General features: G+C 37.0%; 1 protein-coding gene across 4 annotated transcripts in view; it reads right to left on the reverse strand.

Annotated features, from left to right (window-relative positions):
* Nucleotides 1-16,679, reverse strand: part of GREB1 (growth regulating estrogen receptor binding 1) — an 85,400-nt gene that overhangs the window by 43,908 nt on the left and 24,813 nt on the right. For 2 of the 4 annotated variants that reach the window (XM_023922607.2, XM_086875849.1), the window contains 3 exons: nucleotides 9,581-9,737; nucleotides 5,526-5,651; nucleotides 4,606-4,782 (listed from right to left, as the gene is read on the reverse strand). In XM_023922607.2, the coding sequence (XP_023778375.2) occupies nucleotides 4,606-4,782; nucleotides 5,526-5,651; nucleotides 9,581-9,737 (460 nt within the window). The remainder of the gene's footprint in view (nucleotides 1-4,605; nucleotides 4,783-5,525; nucleotides 5,652-9,580; nucleotides 9,738-16,679) is intronic. The other 2 variants (XM_023922608.2, XM_086875850.1) reach the window with 1 other exon arrangement.

The following is a 16,679-nucleotide window of genomic DNA, read 5'->3' on the forward strand; positions in this document are numbered from 1 at the left end:
AGTTGGACAGTAGACACAAAATCTTGTCATTTGGACTTGAGGTTTTCAGATCACTTTTGTAAATTACATCTGTCCAAACCAGATTTAGCAATAACTTCTACCTGAAAAATACCTTTTGGCCTAATCCCCTATTCTTAACTCTGTGGCATCTACTGGAAAATTAGTTTATACTCTATGTAGCATACAGGTGAGGCCTAGTAAGGATTAAACAGATCTAAATTGTCCACTTGTCTTGAAAAGCTCTTGGGAGATATTTTATACGTTTATTTTTTAATTTTCCTTCAAGTCAAATTATCATCTTTCACCTCAAATTTCTCTAGCCCCTCTGAGTGAGACTCAGTTCTTTCTTGCATGCCCTTTTCCATCCCACTCCCTCTAATACTCTTTGGTGACAGCCATTTCTTCATGAATGCAGCTCAGCCCTGACCCCACAGATAGAATACAGCATGCTCTTACAGTTCCAGTGCAATGAAATGCTGGTCAGTATTTCTCACTGCAGGGCTCTGCCACCCCTGCTCCCAGCATTTTATGTGGCAGACTGAGTAACAATGAGAACCCAAACATTTCGCCGTCCTCCTCTGAACACCCTGTTCATGCCATGGCCCAAGGCAGCAGCTGATAGAGTGGACAGCCTGTTTCATAAACAAGCTGCATTAAATATTCTTCCATACATTATAGAGAGGACAAAGGTCAGGGGAGTTGGGGCAGCCATAAGGTGACTCAATATATCTATGTCACGGGATTGATTTCACAAGAGAATTAGAAATCAATGCCTGGAGTTTAGGGGCTAAAAGCCTTTCACCTTTCGGTCATTGGCTCATACCAAGCTCAGTTCAGTTGTGACTAAAGGCTGTTTCCCTCTGAAATTTGTTTAATCAGAAGGTGTTTGATTGTATCTGTGATTTATCATATGCATTTGCTTGAATTTGCTCACACCACAAAGATCAATTGTCCATTATTTAAAAAGCTCTTCCACAGCAGGGACCTTGCACTCTGGAGAAGGACCTTGGACCAGAAGGTTATGAAACCTGACCTCCTTCTCACTGATAAATGGTTCCTTTGGATCAACAGTGATCCTTGTGCTAGGGATAAAGAGAGGACTTCAGAATGAAAAGATATCCACCTGATATTTCATAATCAAATCTTTAATAAAGTCTTGTTTCTCTTTTAAATGAGTCACAGGCTTTTAATTAACATTAATATTTTGGTGGAAAGTTTGCAGCTTGCTTAAACAAATGATCATATTTTCAACTTTTCACTACAAGTATTTCTTCTTTTCAGTTCTACTCACAGAAAAAGGCACACAAACACTGACAATGCTTCATAGTTTTCCCACCTACACAGTACCACTCCATTTGAAGACTGAAGTCCTAAGTTTGAAAAATGAATAAAATCAATGTGATCAAGCTGGAGAAATCCATTGAATGGAAACACGGTACTATTACAAAAGCCCAACAGATCACTGCATATTTATAAGAAGCAGTCACAGTATTTTATACTGCAGTGTTTTCATCTTACATACAGCTTACAATGCAAGCAAACCAATCTTTTCCTCTGTCATTTTGACCTCAGGGACCCACTGGAAAAAAAAAAGGATTTCTTGTTCCCTGCTAGGAAAGTAGGCAGCTGTTTGGTCTTTTGGAAAATGATGAGTGAATAGCTGCTTTGTTTATCATGAGAAACTCCCCTGAAGAGTGAGAACTAGAGAAAAAAAACCAAAACAAGAAGAGAAAAAAAACCCTTGGGAGTGATACATTTGCTGCTTTAATTAGGAAACAATAAATATCTCACTATCACAGATCACTTCCTCCATCTAAGCATTCCTTTAGACTGCATTAAACCCAGGAAACAGCTTCCTAAAGGCAAAAACCTGAATCTCTTTTGCAAAGCAGTTAAACCTGTTAAATCTAACATGATTAACAGAATTACAGGAGGAACATGCCTAGAGACAGAAAACATTTTCCTTGTGAAAAACATAGTCTTTTCCAGAAACTGTTGATGTTTTCCTCCTATGGAATAATACATCAATTGTAAAAATTAGAAAACAAAACAACCTCCAACAGTAATTACTTTCAAATCACAAGCACATATGTCTTGATGGTGGGACAGATTAGTAGCATTATCAATAAAATGGCACATGCCCCAAAGGAATATCAACAGCCCCAAATGGGAACAAGATCATAAGTCAAAATCTGGCCCAGAAACTACTGAGACATTTCCTGCTTTCTTCTGGTCTTTTAGTACAATCCACAGGCAGCTTCACAAACATAAGCAGCAGACCATAAGAAACCAGGAAACTATTGGGTGACTCATTGGTGTCTTCCCTCTTCAAATAAACCCTTTTGAAAAAAAGTCAACAGCACTGAGTAATAGCTGCCTTACAAAAATACAGTACATTAAGTGAAAAAAGCATGAAATTAGGCGAAATAAACCAGTGAGGCTGAAGGGTTACAAATCCTGTGTCTGTATCACCAACAAACCTTACTAGAAGTGTGGGATATATTCTGACTCATGACAGCTAATTTCAGTTCAAAATGAATCCAATTCAACTTCCCTCTAAACTCACAAAGGCTTGAAGGGACCACTTCCCATGCTGTTTCAAAAGGCTAGCATGTTTGATGGAGTACTGCCTAAAAACAGAATACCAAAAATAAGGCTTCTATGCTATCTTGAAAAGCAACACACTAAATAGTTTCCTTTCTTCAAATGACATGTTTTCAATTTAAATCTACTGCCAGACAGAGATCACTGTGTTACATTAATAGATTATTTAGAGCGATGATGGTTCTGATTTTTATCCCACTGTATGTCTGAAACCACAAGACTATTCATGTCTGCTTCTAATTTTACTTCCCCTAATCTGGCTTCCAGTGGCATTTGAAAACCTCAATCAATCATTTCTATCCACAGTATGCCCTATTGTACAAACAGTGTACTATCCTCATGTTCATATGATTATTTTATTTTTATTAAATGATTTATTGTGATGCGTAATTTTTTTCATTAGATTAGGGACCAGGAACATTATTTTATCTCCACCTTCCAGATGAAGACTTTAGATCTTAAAGTATGTAAGTTCTTTTATATTTGATCTTCTTGTAGAATACATAAAAGTCATACTTCACAGTTACTAGAATTGTCTGCAAAAGAACGTGGTTCACTGTGGTTTAAGTGTACAACAGTCAAAAATAAGCATTTAAATGGTTTCAGGAAACTAAAATGTATTAAACAAGCAAACTGAGGATGCAAGTAGCATAAAACCCTCCCAATTATGTTCCTGTTGCCTTTTTCTGTTCTTGTTTAGCATGCAATTAACAAATACACTACTTCCTCTCTGCTAACAGCCTAAGGAGCTTAAGCTGTTAATAGTGCTAGCACTGAATGACTTGAGTGGTACAACATTCCTGTCTTTATCTTTAAAATGACAACACGTGGGTGATTTACAACTCTCCTAATTCTTTTACAATCACTGGTCAAATGCACTGTGACCAATCCAATTCTACAAGATCACATAGGAAAAGAAATTACTGTACATAGAATCACATTATGCACCTTCACACTCCACTGTCAACCCAAATGCCTTGAAGAGCTGCTCAAACTGAGATAACAACTGAGTTTATGTCATATCCCTCAGTGTCTGTGAAAGAAACCTCTTAAAATTCTTGGGAAATGTTTCCCTTTTGCTATTCAAAGCTTAGATTGGTGCACAAATAGATGATGCATCATTTTTTTGGTTAACTGTGAAAACAATATATATGAACCTGAGAGTATCTGATTGTAAAATGAGTTCCCCCTCCAGTTATGCACCACCTTTCCCAATATAAAAATATTCAATTCTAATAACATTAATATTCATTTTATTAATTCACATGATTGTAGATTTTCCCTATTTGGCTTGATTTGGATGACATTAATGGAAATCAGGACTATAAACATAGATAGAAGGACCTATTTTTATACCAGAAGTTGAACTTTTAAGTATATTAAACACAATAAATTGAAGTATCCTCCTAAGAGTATTTTTCAAACACAGAGTATTAATTGATTACACATATAGGAAAAATTTCAACTTATAATCACTTGTATTTATTTATATTGTGATGACAGCAAAAAGTCATAGGTTAGGATCCAGAGCCCAGGCTATTGTTCAAACACAGTGAAGAATATTGTCCCTATCTCAGAGAGATAAATTGAAATGGTCACTATTTTTTGTAGTCTAATCTATCATTTAAGAGTTTACATGAATATAAGAGCCTGAAATTTCCACTTGGCAGGCTTACAGTCTGTACACATCTGTATTTGGAAAGCTAAAACAGACAGAGGCAGCAGTTCAACCAGTCCAGTTACCAGATGTGCAGTTCCAGCAACCAGGATATGCACCAGTCAAACACTGACTTTAGCCTTGGACTAATGGACAGAAGGTGATGAAGCATCTCTGATGAAGAGGCTCACTCTGTATGTTTCCAAAGCAAACACAGCCAGCTCTGACTTGTTATCTTCTTGTGCATGACCTGTGAGCATTACTGAGACGTGGAATAGAAATAAGATCTGCTGAACTCAAAAAACAATTAGTTATTAATTGAAGCCACAGAAGAATCCACTTACCCAACAGGGCATTACGCCCATTGTCATCTGGCAGGAATCTTTTATCCACAGCACACACTAACAGGTGATCAGGCAAATTTGGTGACTTTGCACCAACAAGTAAAAATCCGGATGGCACCTCAATATGTTCATTAGAAATTGAAACCAGTCTCAAATCTTTACCAGCCTGGCAGAAACCTAGAAAAAATCGACTCAACTTATTTTAAGTTGACAAGAAGTTTTTGTTTCCTGCTCACAACTGTCTTCATTAAAGAACTTCCTATATTTTTAATGAAAAACAACATCTCTATCATTATATAATCATCATTATCCCCTAAGATCAAGGGCATACTAAAAGATAATTTTCATCCCTGCATTTTGGTCAGCCATAAACAAACAAAAATTAAAAAATGTACAATGAAGTTTCTCTTGGTGGTAGTTTGTAACCTACATATTTATGGAACTCATCACTATCATAACTTAACTCAGACATTCAAAAAGGGAGAAAACAGTTCCCAAAGTCTGTGAATTTCACCAGCTTTCCCTGGTTTTTCAAATATTTTTACATCTTCATAGACTAAGATACACTTTAAACAGAAAAAAGTGGTGGTAAAGCAATGAGAATTATCACACTCATTTTAGCAAATGCCATGCCTGCAAACTTGACATTTAAGGGGCTATGTTGCCTAAGAGAACAGAAGTTCTGTCCTTGTGCCAGGTGTTCCAACACAAATGCTTATCTGGCACTGAACAAAGACCCTGTCAAATAGAAGAGCAACTGAGAGGAATCCAGCTTTATCTGGTAGGTAATGAACACTGACATTTTTAGGATTTCTGTATCATATAAATTATCCCATTCTGACAAATCATAGGGGAAATAGCCCAAATTCTACCCTTTTCAGTAGGGCAAATGCTTTTGACTGCACGGTTTGTACTCTTACCATCAGTAGTGCAACATCCTTCTGGGGGAGGCTTCATCTGGTAAGAAACAGGAGGACTGCTTGATTCTGAGCCTTCTTCTTCCTCCTCTTCTTCTTCCTCTTCCTCATTATCTGCTCTGCTGCCTGCTGCACATTATCATAGCATAAATGATTTGGACAACAGAAAATGCTGGCAACAAACCAGTGAGTGAACAGGGTGACCCAGTTACAGAAAGTATGAGAGCAGACTGGATTCCCTTCTCTTGACAATGAGTTGACTGTTGCCAGCTCTTTATAGTTGTTGTTCCTTAAAGCTTCAACATCTTGTCATGCTTATGATAGAATGTCTTTCACCAAGAAAATAAAGATGTTAGTTGCTGGGTAAAAGAAATTCAAAAGCATGACACATCTGCATCTCAGAAAATAAAACACCCTTAAAGGACAAATGAAAAGAAGCCTCAACTTATTAATTTTTTTAATCACATTATTTTAAGATAAGTGCACAATTTTTAGGGGACTAGGTTCTAATGTTTGAACTCTTGCTGATCAAAACAGTGTAGCACTATCTTTTGTTTATAATATTAACAGACAATAAAACCCAAAGTCATTACTTCTTGGCACTTTAGAATGTCCTGGCTACAGTCCAAGTACAGAATTTATTAATTAGGTATTGACCATGTCCTTGGTTTTGTACAGGACATTGAAAAAACAATTCCTGCTTGAAACTAGTTTCACCACAGATCATGCCATGACAAGAACATCTAATTCTCAGCCTGTCTGTCTCCTACCAGAACCCAGAGCTCTGTACAGTAAAGTAATGCACCAACGCTCCTTGTACAGTGTCAAGGAAAGGAAGATGTTCAGGAAGATGATTCACACCAGACTGTGCTTGGACTGTGCTAGTCCAGGAGGCACTATGGAGGCAGTACTGAATGCTGGAGAGGAATACAGGATGTAAGCTTCAATTTTTGGAATGTGTTAGGTGTGTTTACAGGGCTTGATTGCAGTGTGTTTCACCCCTTCAACTGCAGACTGCCTCTTTCCTTCTCTCCATCCAAAGGACAATGTTCTTTTCAGGCATAATGGAACAGCTCCAGCAAAACATACTGGCCAATGGCTCCAGCCCTTCTTATGCCTCAGACACACTCATGGCAAATGAGACAAATGTGGTAACCAGAGGAGAACAATTAACTGGTGAATGGGAAAAACACTTCTACAGACAGGGCTGAGGAGCATTTTACATACAAGAAAGGCAATGCACAACTACTAAGTGAACCCTGTGGGATTTATGTCTTAGGCTTGTAGGCTTCTACATGTCTGTAGAGACTTATCTGCAGCAAACACAGGAGCTTCTTCCACTGACAAAATTGGGTGGTGAAGGGCTGCAGGTACTTGGGGACCAGCAGGAAGCTGAATACCTGCTTGCTTGGGCAAGTAAAAGAGCAGTTAGGCACTGACATTACTCTGTTGATCCAGGTTTTAGTCTTGAAACAGAAAAACAGTGAAGCAGTGCAGTCATTCTCCAAAGCCCAGAGCCAACTGGACATACTCTCTTTACTTCAACTGACTTTGGATCAGGTACTCAGAATCCCATAGGATATCATCAAGGATTTCTCTTGTCTTTGTATGACCCTCCTTAGAACATCCTTTTATTTTATTGAAAAATTATTGTACAATCAGCTAGACAACAACTATAGGATAAATGAGAACTAGGGAGGAGAAAGTAAATCTGGAGTCTGAAGATTTATCTGTCAAGGTCATTAAGATTTACAGTCCAATCTAGAAGATTATTTGAAGGGTATGTTTACTTTTGAACTCTGAACATAAAGCTCCAGTCCTGGTGCACACAACTAAGAACAGAACACTAAATACAAGTGTTTTAAGGGCATAGTCTAAAGACAAAAATGAAGGGAATGAAGGGAAAAATGAAACTCTTCATCTATGCTATTTAAGTAAAGGGTAAGTTATGTGTTACAACTTTAAGTAACATACAAATGCAATGCAAAAGGGCTGAGTCTGTCTCTCCTCTCCTTCCCCTTGCTCCTAAACAAGAACTCCCTTCCCTTCATTCCAGCTCTGACACTTAATGGGGCTTTTGCTGAGCTATCCCAGCTTGCTAAGCAGCAGAAAGTCTAAGGAAAGAAAGTGACCAATTTCCTTTTTTTCTTTTTGCTGGGTTTATGTATTAAATTAGCATAGTGGAAGATCCAAAAGATGGCAAAATCATGAAAAGGGAAAAAATGATGATGTATGGATAGACAAAGTGAACAGAACATGATGGGTTTTATTTTCCCTTTGGACACAGCTAAACTGTGAGGTTTGTTCAACCACAATAGGTGATTCAAGAAAGAAACAGAAAATGGAAGTGGAGACTAAGAAATAAGAGAACTACAGCATTTTCAGTTCAAAAGTGGGAAGAATAAAAAAGAAAGTACTCAAGCATGAACTGCTGCCACCTGTAAAGGGTTTCATTAGCATTGCATAAGCCCCAAGGATGTCTCTCTGATTCAGGTGCCTCCTGACCCTCAGAGCATAGGGATTCATGTAGCTAGAAGTGGAAGATTCAATTTCTGACAAGGCTGCAGTACATAAGAGCGGCTTGAAGACCTCTTCCACCTGAGGAACAACCTAGGAGGCACTCTATTATAGGTCCCTTCAAAGTTCCCCTTGTCTGAAACTTTCATGAAAGGAATGCTCTCTGTCAGGCTGTTATGAGACTTTTAATTACTCTTCAATTCTGTTTCCATTAACTACAATGAACACAGAATAAGCCCCTCAAGGTTTGCAAAGTTCTTTGAAAATCTTGAAAGAAAGAAAAACTATAGAAGTGTGAAATTGCACTTTTGTTCCTCAACAATGCATCTGCTCCTATGGCACCTTCCCAACTGATGTTATAATCAATTTTGTGACATCACAGCTAGTGTGGAAGTTTATTAAATCCTTATGGAAGGGTTTGATAGAAGGATCACTTTGTGTAGGGAATAAGCAGCATATATATTTAAACAATTAATGTATATTCAGTATTTTTTCCTATATTAGAAAAAAAAAAAAAAAAAGAAAAGAAAAGAGGAAATTACTAATGATTTGTGAGCAGATTTAGTTTTTTTTCCCAGAAATATTCACAGCTGTCACTCAGGCATTAGCAAAGACCTTAATCTGTGCAAAATACTTTTATCTGTTGCTACTCCTTGGTCTGATTTTGTGTGCATGTTGTGTGTTTACTGTGGACCTTTAAGCATTTCTCACTGTAACTGCAGCAAAGTATGACAGGGAAAGTAGATGTAGACAAAAGACATGAAACTCCACCCTCTTGACAGGAATGAGTAAATAATCTAATTATTAAACATAACCTTCCACCACCATTATAATGATATTCACACACCAGTAAACTCAATGGAAACTGAGAAACCACTACAAATAACAGACACCAAACACCAAACTGCATCATGAGTTTGCTTATCAGATCCATACAGTTCATTTAAACCATATTACTGGGAAAACAGGCTTTTGTAAACACACACACAAATTCAGTGAGAAATCTTATGTGTTAAATACCCATTTGTGCAGGGTTTGTGAGAGTAAACATCCTAAATTTTTACTTTTGCAACCACAGAATAACTACAAATATTATGCCTGAAGTACTTATAAACCATATCAAAAACTAAGAAAATATTTCTGCTGTATTTATGCACATTGAAAATTAGTCTTAGCATATATATTTTATAAAACAATTATGGGTTTTCTATCATTTACTGTGTAGACTATAAATTATAGGATAACAGATTCATGTTCCAATTCTCCAAAGACTTCTCCACAAATGTAATGGAAAAGCTCCCAGAAGTTCAATTTTTGTGTATAGATGAATCTAAGCAAGTGGCTTAATTTTGTCAAAAGAAAAGACAATGCAGTTTGTATTTTTAATCCAATTCTAATACATATATATTTTCAGATCATAAAAACACCCAAATAAAAACTTATGTTTATTCATATTATGATTTATAATGCGTATGCTGAGCTGTGGCTGAGCAAATAGCAGAACTGCCTTTGACAGAAATAGAAATTCCATTTTTTCCTACCTTCCAGTGATGACAGTTGCTGTTCAGCTTCCAAATACAGCTGAGAAAAGATTGGTCTGGGAACTAAGTTGTTTGAGCGGAGAGAGGCCTCAATAGAATTATGCAACACCTCTTCAAACCGTGTTGTCTTGAGCTGACCAGCGTAAGAATTTCCCATCTTCTCAAAAAGAAAAAAAGACAAGAAGAGCAAAAGGAAAAAGAAAGATATTATGATTTAAGCGCACAGAACTCAATCACTGCATGCTTATGCCAGGCTCAACATTTCTCATGAAAGAGAAATGCTTCATTGTCCACAAAGAAAGGCAAAGAACATTAACTGCAGCAGTCACTAGCAGATCCTGCTGGTAAATTACAGGAAGTTATCTAAAAGTAACAGCTTTCTGCAATTCTGCAGAAAGGCAGAAAGGCAGAAAGCTTTGGCACCTTCTTGAAAAAGTGACTAGAAATCTGATTCAAGTAATTCCTTGATTAATATAGCAATTGAGGAGATGCATTTTCAATAGTCATCAATCTATTGTTTAAAAGCCTTTTCATTTCAAGCAATTTGAACAGAATAAATCATCTGGGCAATAGCACAGTTTTGTGTACTTATCTTTGCATGCTCCATCATGGCTGAACACTGGCTAAAGCAGTTCACCATGTGCTGTCTCACAAATAATGTAGCATTGCTGTAACCCAGAGATGGTGAAATATACCTTTTACTTTTCACCCTAAACAGTATTTTTCCTTGTAAAAGACAGCTTCTTCTTGTTTTTGTTAGAATGAAACATTAACCATGCACTTGCATTGACATTGCATTCAGTTATTTATTAGGACTTTACTTTTAGTGAAACCATGTAATTTATTCATTCTGTCACTGAGCAGACAGTCTATTCCAGCTGAATATTCCATGGACTTAACTGACGCCTACTTTCCATAGGGAACACAATGAACTGGTGTAACCAAAAGCCATGTCAGCTTTCTTTCCCTGTTACAAAGTACCTCTTGCCCTGGGCCCCATGTCCTTTCCCTCCTCAAGTAACTGTGAATAGAAAGCATGAAATGCTTCCTGTTTGTGGCAGTAATTCCTAAGCCCTGAACAGCCCCTCCTCGGCAAAGGCTACTGCTTGGGAAATCTGCCTGTTGGGAAGCATCCTGTAGGAATCAGTCAAGCAAAAGGAAAACCACTGTGAAGCCACATACTTCTTGTAATGGAAAAAGGGGCTTGAAGGGAACAACAAACTTGCTGATTTGGATATCTTTTTATGATTTTTAAAGCATATTTTACATATATAATCATATTTCGGTGTACTGTATGGAGAGTATAGCTGGCACTACATGACATAAAGTTGCTATAATAGATAGGCACAATATTAATAGAACCATAATGAGAACTATAAAACAATGGAGGCAGCATTGAAGAAAATTATTTAGAATAAAAGAAGGCACTACCAATGAAATATTCATGTATATACACAAAATCAGACGGAGAAGGCGCACTGAATAGTACTGAAGTATCCATTTGGTAAAGAGTAAATGGGAAGCTGTAAAACCTATTGGAGATGTTCACTGCTAATACAGGAAATCAGGATACATCTCCTCCAACACAGAAAGTAAATTACAGTTCCCATGCCACACTGATATGAATCCTCTGCTCTTTTTGAGTACTGCTTCCCCCTACACCAAAGGCAGCTGAAGACGATGAGGAAAGCCTGGCATCAGCAGTGTCCTTAATGAGCTTTATCATAGGTTTATGCAGGAAACCCCAGATCAGCTCTGAAATGAATTACACTCTATGTTGAACACTTGCTTAGGATTTATAGAGCCCATAAGAAGTCAGAAGGGAAACCCTGTATTTAATCCTGATGGCAGAAACCAGCCTCGTATCAATGTGACGTTACAGGTAAAGAATCAGTTAAGATTATATCATTTGTGAAAGAGGCAGGTTTTGGAATCCTTTGCAAGACAAGCATGTTTGTCTGTTAGGCAGCCAATTTAATTTTGTGAATGGGTTGGTAAAAAGAAACAAAAATACACTTTCTGAATTTGTAAGTGTTCATATGCTTGTGTGACCTTACAATCAGTGTAAACACAATCATAAACCCAGGAACCTATTTTAGAAGATGTGACAAATATTTTTTAGCCATTTTTCATCATCAAACACACACCACTGGAACCAGAAAATGGGCATTACAGGAACCTTTCTGCCAGCACCAATCTCTGCTGTTCAGAGTCCCACTGACTTAATTACAAGAGAAATTACTTCTCCAAAGCAAGCAAAGGAGAAACCATTTCCCACTAACTATACGACAGTTGTCATCTCCTCTTTTCTTTAGGGCTGCTCAGACTGTGGTATCTGAATTGCCCATTGCTGACTCCATGGCATCAGGAAGCAAAAACTGAATCCTATGTCCCTGCTTCAGTGAACTCAGCACTCCCAGCCCCAATTTGTATTTCCCTTGGATACAACTGTGTGCCACAGGCTAAACTTTCAAATGCTTGTGAAAGTCCAAGCCATGCACATAGACAGTGACCAGATCTACTAAAGAAACCCCATACACTGACACAGAAGGATGGCCCTCGACCCCATCTACTGATAAATCAAAGAGCACCTATCACATGGTCAGTTTCCATGGAGAGCATGCAGAGGAAAATACTTGCCAATTTAAGGAGGGGGGAAAAGGCAAAGAGCTGGACCTGGAAGAGCCTCATAAAAGCTTGATAAAAAGACAAATACCACTCTGAGCAACTTGGGAGCCTAAGAAAAAATTACAGATACAAATGAAGCAGGTCAGGCAAATGCCTTAGAAACCAATGGATAATGCTGGCAAAGAGAGATGCTCAGTCCAGGTACCTGAAAATATGAGTAAAAATTTGTTAGTCACTGAAAGGAGCATCTCAAATTCCAAATAAGGAACTCTAAGCATTTCAGTGGTAAACAGGTATTATGTGATTAAGAAAAATGGGGACCTTAAGGGTGAATGTTTGTCATGTATGGAGTCAGCTTCAAGTTCAACTGCAGCTGAACTAGTCAGGGTTTAAGAAAACCCGCTATGAGCCTGTCCTGAGTGCTGTGATGTAAATAAGGAGTTCCCTCAGCCATCAGGGCAATCCCTATCACGAGCCATGGCAATGACTGGTCACAGAAGGAGAGAGCAGCAGCCAGCAGCAGCAGGACATTCAGTCCCAAGCACCCAGATCCTGCAGGCAGACCTTTGCATAGTGGAACAAAGACAGCAACACATTACTGACCTTTTGCACTGAGGAGCACTAGGGTTTTGTGAAGACTGAAGATCTAGCACAGCAATTCCGGACAAAATTAATCCTACACCTAGGACAGACTGGGTATCCTCAGGAATGCTATGGACTTCAGAGCATCCAAAGTAATCCAGGGCTTTTAGCAACTCCCTTTGAAACAGACTGATAAATAAATCCTGCCCTCAGCAGAAACTGAAGAAACTAAAGAGTATATGCAGGCTGTGTTTTGCTGACTTAAAAAAAAATAATCAAGGTAATTAAGTGGGAAATTCGGAAGATCTGGTTGATTACTAAGAAATTCAGTCTTAGATACAACTTACAAATTATTACAGGTGGGAATGTTTCATATTAAGTTGCAAGTTTTTTGCTTTACACAATATAATCAACACTGCTACTTTACTACATTAATCCTTTCATTATTGCTGTATAACAGTGAATATATTTTCCAAGTTTGAGCAGCCAGCTTTCATTATTTTGAAATAGTTTAATAGGGTAATTTCTATTATATAATTTCTAAGAGGAGAATAGAAAGATGTTCTCATGCTCCCCAACAGAATTTGCTATCACTATGACAAAACAGGCAGTCTTTTGCCTGCATAGAAAGAAAGGATTTGTTTTCATGGACAATGGATTTAGGTATCTAAAAGGCTATCTATTTTTTTTTTTCCTGTGAGAAGGGAGAAAGCATTATTTACTGCAGTTTAACAATTTGTTAACAGAATAGTACCAGAAAAGTTGTGTGATCCTTTTGCCCTTTGAATGTAAGTTATATTCATAAAGTAACACCCAAAAATCCATCAATATTTGTACAGTTCAATGAAGTCCCTAGTAATTCTTTAAAACTTCTATTAAAAACATCAGTCTAAGAGGAAAGAAATCGTAGGGTAGGGGTTCATATGTAAATATAACTATAAGAAGAAAAATAAATTTGGAGACAGCACAAAACTGGTTCTTTTCAATGGGAGTGATACATCCTGCAAAATTCTCCTCATTGTCTCACAGATTCAGTCCAACCATGAAACACCACAATTTACACTTTTATTTCCATAAAGCTGTCTGTAATCACAGTGCTTTCTCTAGGTTTTGATTTGAAAGTATAAATTATTTTTAATTTCCTATATTAATGTGTGTCACATGTAGAAGTGATACCGTGTGGTACCTATTTCCCCCAGGCTATATAAAATCTATTCCCACAGGTTATATAAAATTCTTGTTGCAGGAACTAAAAGACACTGATATTCAGCCCCCAGGAGACCAAATTATTATAGGTTAAGTCTTTACTACTAGCCTCAAAATAAGATTACCCCATCCAAAATGCCCTTCAGGAACAGTCACTGCTCCATCGTGACTCCTGAAGTGTGTTTGGGAACTACTGAAGCAAGGGAGTACAAGCAACAGAGCCATGCCAAGACATCACAACAGAAAATTGATTTCTGGCACACAGAAATCTCTCCTTCAATTGTTTCATTTAATAATACAGCTGGAGCCCATATGGGCAAATACAAATTAAAAATTCTTCCAGAAATCAACCTAGTTGTTCATGTACCACAAAATTAACACTTGTAGAAGTAATTTACAAAGCTTTTTCCTGTCAGTACAAAACCACCTAAAAGCATTGTAAAGAGGTGGATTATTGCCAATTTCTGAGAAAAATACTAGTTTCTGGAAGTCAGATCTGTTTCCTCACAATTCTGCCAGACCAACTTGGCAGTAAGAGAGGGAAAAAAAGGGCTCAGAAGACTGATGTTTATGATATAATACTGAACCATGGGAAACCTCACCTCATTTAAGATTACTACCAGACCACCATTTTACCAAAATGATTTTCACCAAAGTCTTCAAGAAGGGTTTTATTTTCTTCTGTTAGTCTAACCCAGAAAGAGAAATTTTCAAGCTTTGAAAGATGCCGAGAAATGAAATTACAATCTTCTGATGAGCCCAACTCTACCAATATCAACAAGAATAAAATCCGTAGTCACTCATGGATCTGTTGATTGAAATCCACTTCTTCAGGGAAGTACTTTATTCCTCGGCAGTAAAGCTGTCAGATGAATGAGAAGTCTCTAGTCATTCTGTGTTTCATATATGACTGAAGTTTGGCAGTTCAGTAGACCCCACTCAGCCCATTACATTTTAAATGCAACATAAAACCTTCAAATAAAAACACAGCTCCCTTTGCCAGAAATTCTAGCTCATTCTGTGTTACCATATCTTAGAACTTGTATAAGTCTTGTGGATTTACATGAGAAATGTTATCTAAAGACCAGTCCAGATTAAACTTAATGGTTTCCAAAAAATTTGGATGTGATGAAACACAGAGACTGATTAAGGTTGATGACAGGTCACAGAGAACTTAATCCTGCCACCTTTACACAGCCAAGAACAATTCTGCTGCTGTTTCCATAAAATTAATATACTGTAACAAGACTACTCTGATCACTCTACCACTTCTTTTTATCTTCTGTTTTCTTTTCATTTTTATCTGAGGTCTTCTTTTGATTTTGAAAATCAGTCTGAACTACAGAGAGGTATTTTCTCCTGCATCAATAGTGAGATGATTTCCTGCCCTGACTCATGTTTCCAAGCAACAGGATGTCGGAACTAGAGTGTAGATTGAAAGGTGTCAAGCTTTTTGTTTGTTTTTTTGGCAACTCTAGATTCCAAGCCAAATTCCTTATATTAATCACTGAAATCAGTTCTCCTACTCACTGCAGAAGTAAATAACTGGGAAATGTCCTTATTCTCAGGAAATTGCTGCAGAGATTAATTAATAAGGACACATTTTCAATGAAATTCAATACAGGAAAATTCCCTCACCTACTGAAAAATCAAGTCAATTTCCTAACTAATCAATATGAAAAAAGGTTCAAAACAAACTTGGACAAATCAATGTTAAGCCGCCTCAATAAAAACACTATTTAAAAGCTATTGCTTTTTTTTTCCTTCAGGCAGGAAATAAGTCAAATTTTTAGATGGATCATTCTTATTATGCATTTATTTCACATCCATTTTGGCCATATTAAAGACAACTTCATCTGAAAAAAAGTGTCTTCTTATTTTTTGCTGAAATTTTTCAACTGCAAAACCAATAAGCATTCCTTCTGAGTGTTCATTTTTTTCCATTAAAATACTAAAATTCATGCAGGGAACAGTAACAAAAATAGCAAATGAGTATTTTCTATAGAAAAAGGAAAAATAATTTCCTGATAGGTCTGAAAAAAAAAAAAACCAACACCCTCTCATACAAATTCAACTTTACATTAAATAAAAAAAAAATAAAGCATGAGGAAATCCAGAGTAATCTAAGTTGTCATAAAGCCATTAAAATATACAGCTATGCTGGGGGATCTGGACTAAGGTATCTTGGCAATTTAGTGACAAGGAATCCAAGCTGTGAGTTTTCTGGGGAAACAGAAAACTCCAATTGCAATCAGATTCCTTTAATTAATTAAGGATGAAAGACTGTTTTGGTTTTAAGACACAGTTTGGTCTTCCTTTATGGGTACAGGAAACGTAAGCTTCCTTCACCCTAGTAACTTTTATGCCTGCTCTTAAACCAGAGCTGATTTTTCTCTGAGACATTTAAAGTACTGTTTTGTGCCAAAATTACACTATATTTTAATTTATTTTAAATAGAAGACAAAAATGCCAAAGTGCAAATTGCTTATAACAGAAAATCCTTTGTTAGAAGCCATATATTGAATTACTATTCAAATTTTAAAAAATCCTAATCATAAGCACTATTGGGACTGATGCCTGATAAAAATCTGTATCTGCAAAAAGAATTCAGAAGAAATTTTTACTTAGACTTTTTAAAAGTGACTTAGCATCTATTATTAATCTATTCATATTTTCACTGGAA

The sequence above is a fragment of the Cyanistes caeruleus genome, chromosome 2 (genome assembly GCF_971803275.1).
Source record: "Cyanistes caeruleus chromosome 2, bCyaCae1.hap1.1, whole genome shotgun sequence".
In the NCBI taxonomy this organism is placed as follows: Eukaryota; Metazoa; Chordata; class Aves; order Passeriformes; family Paridae; genus Cyanistes; species Cyanistes caeruleus.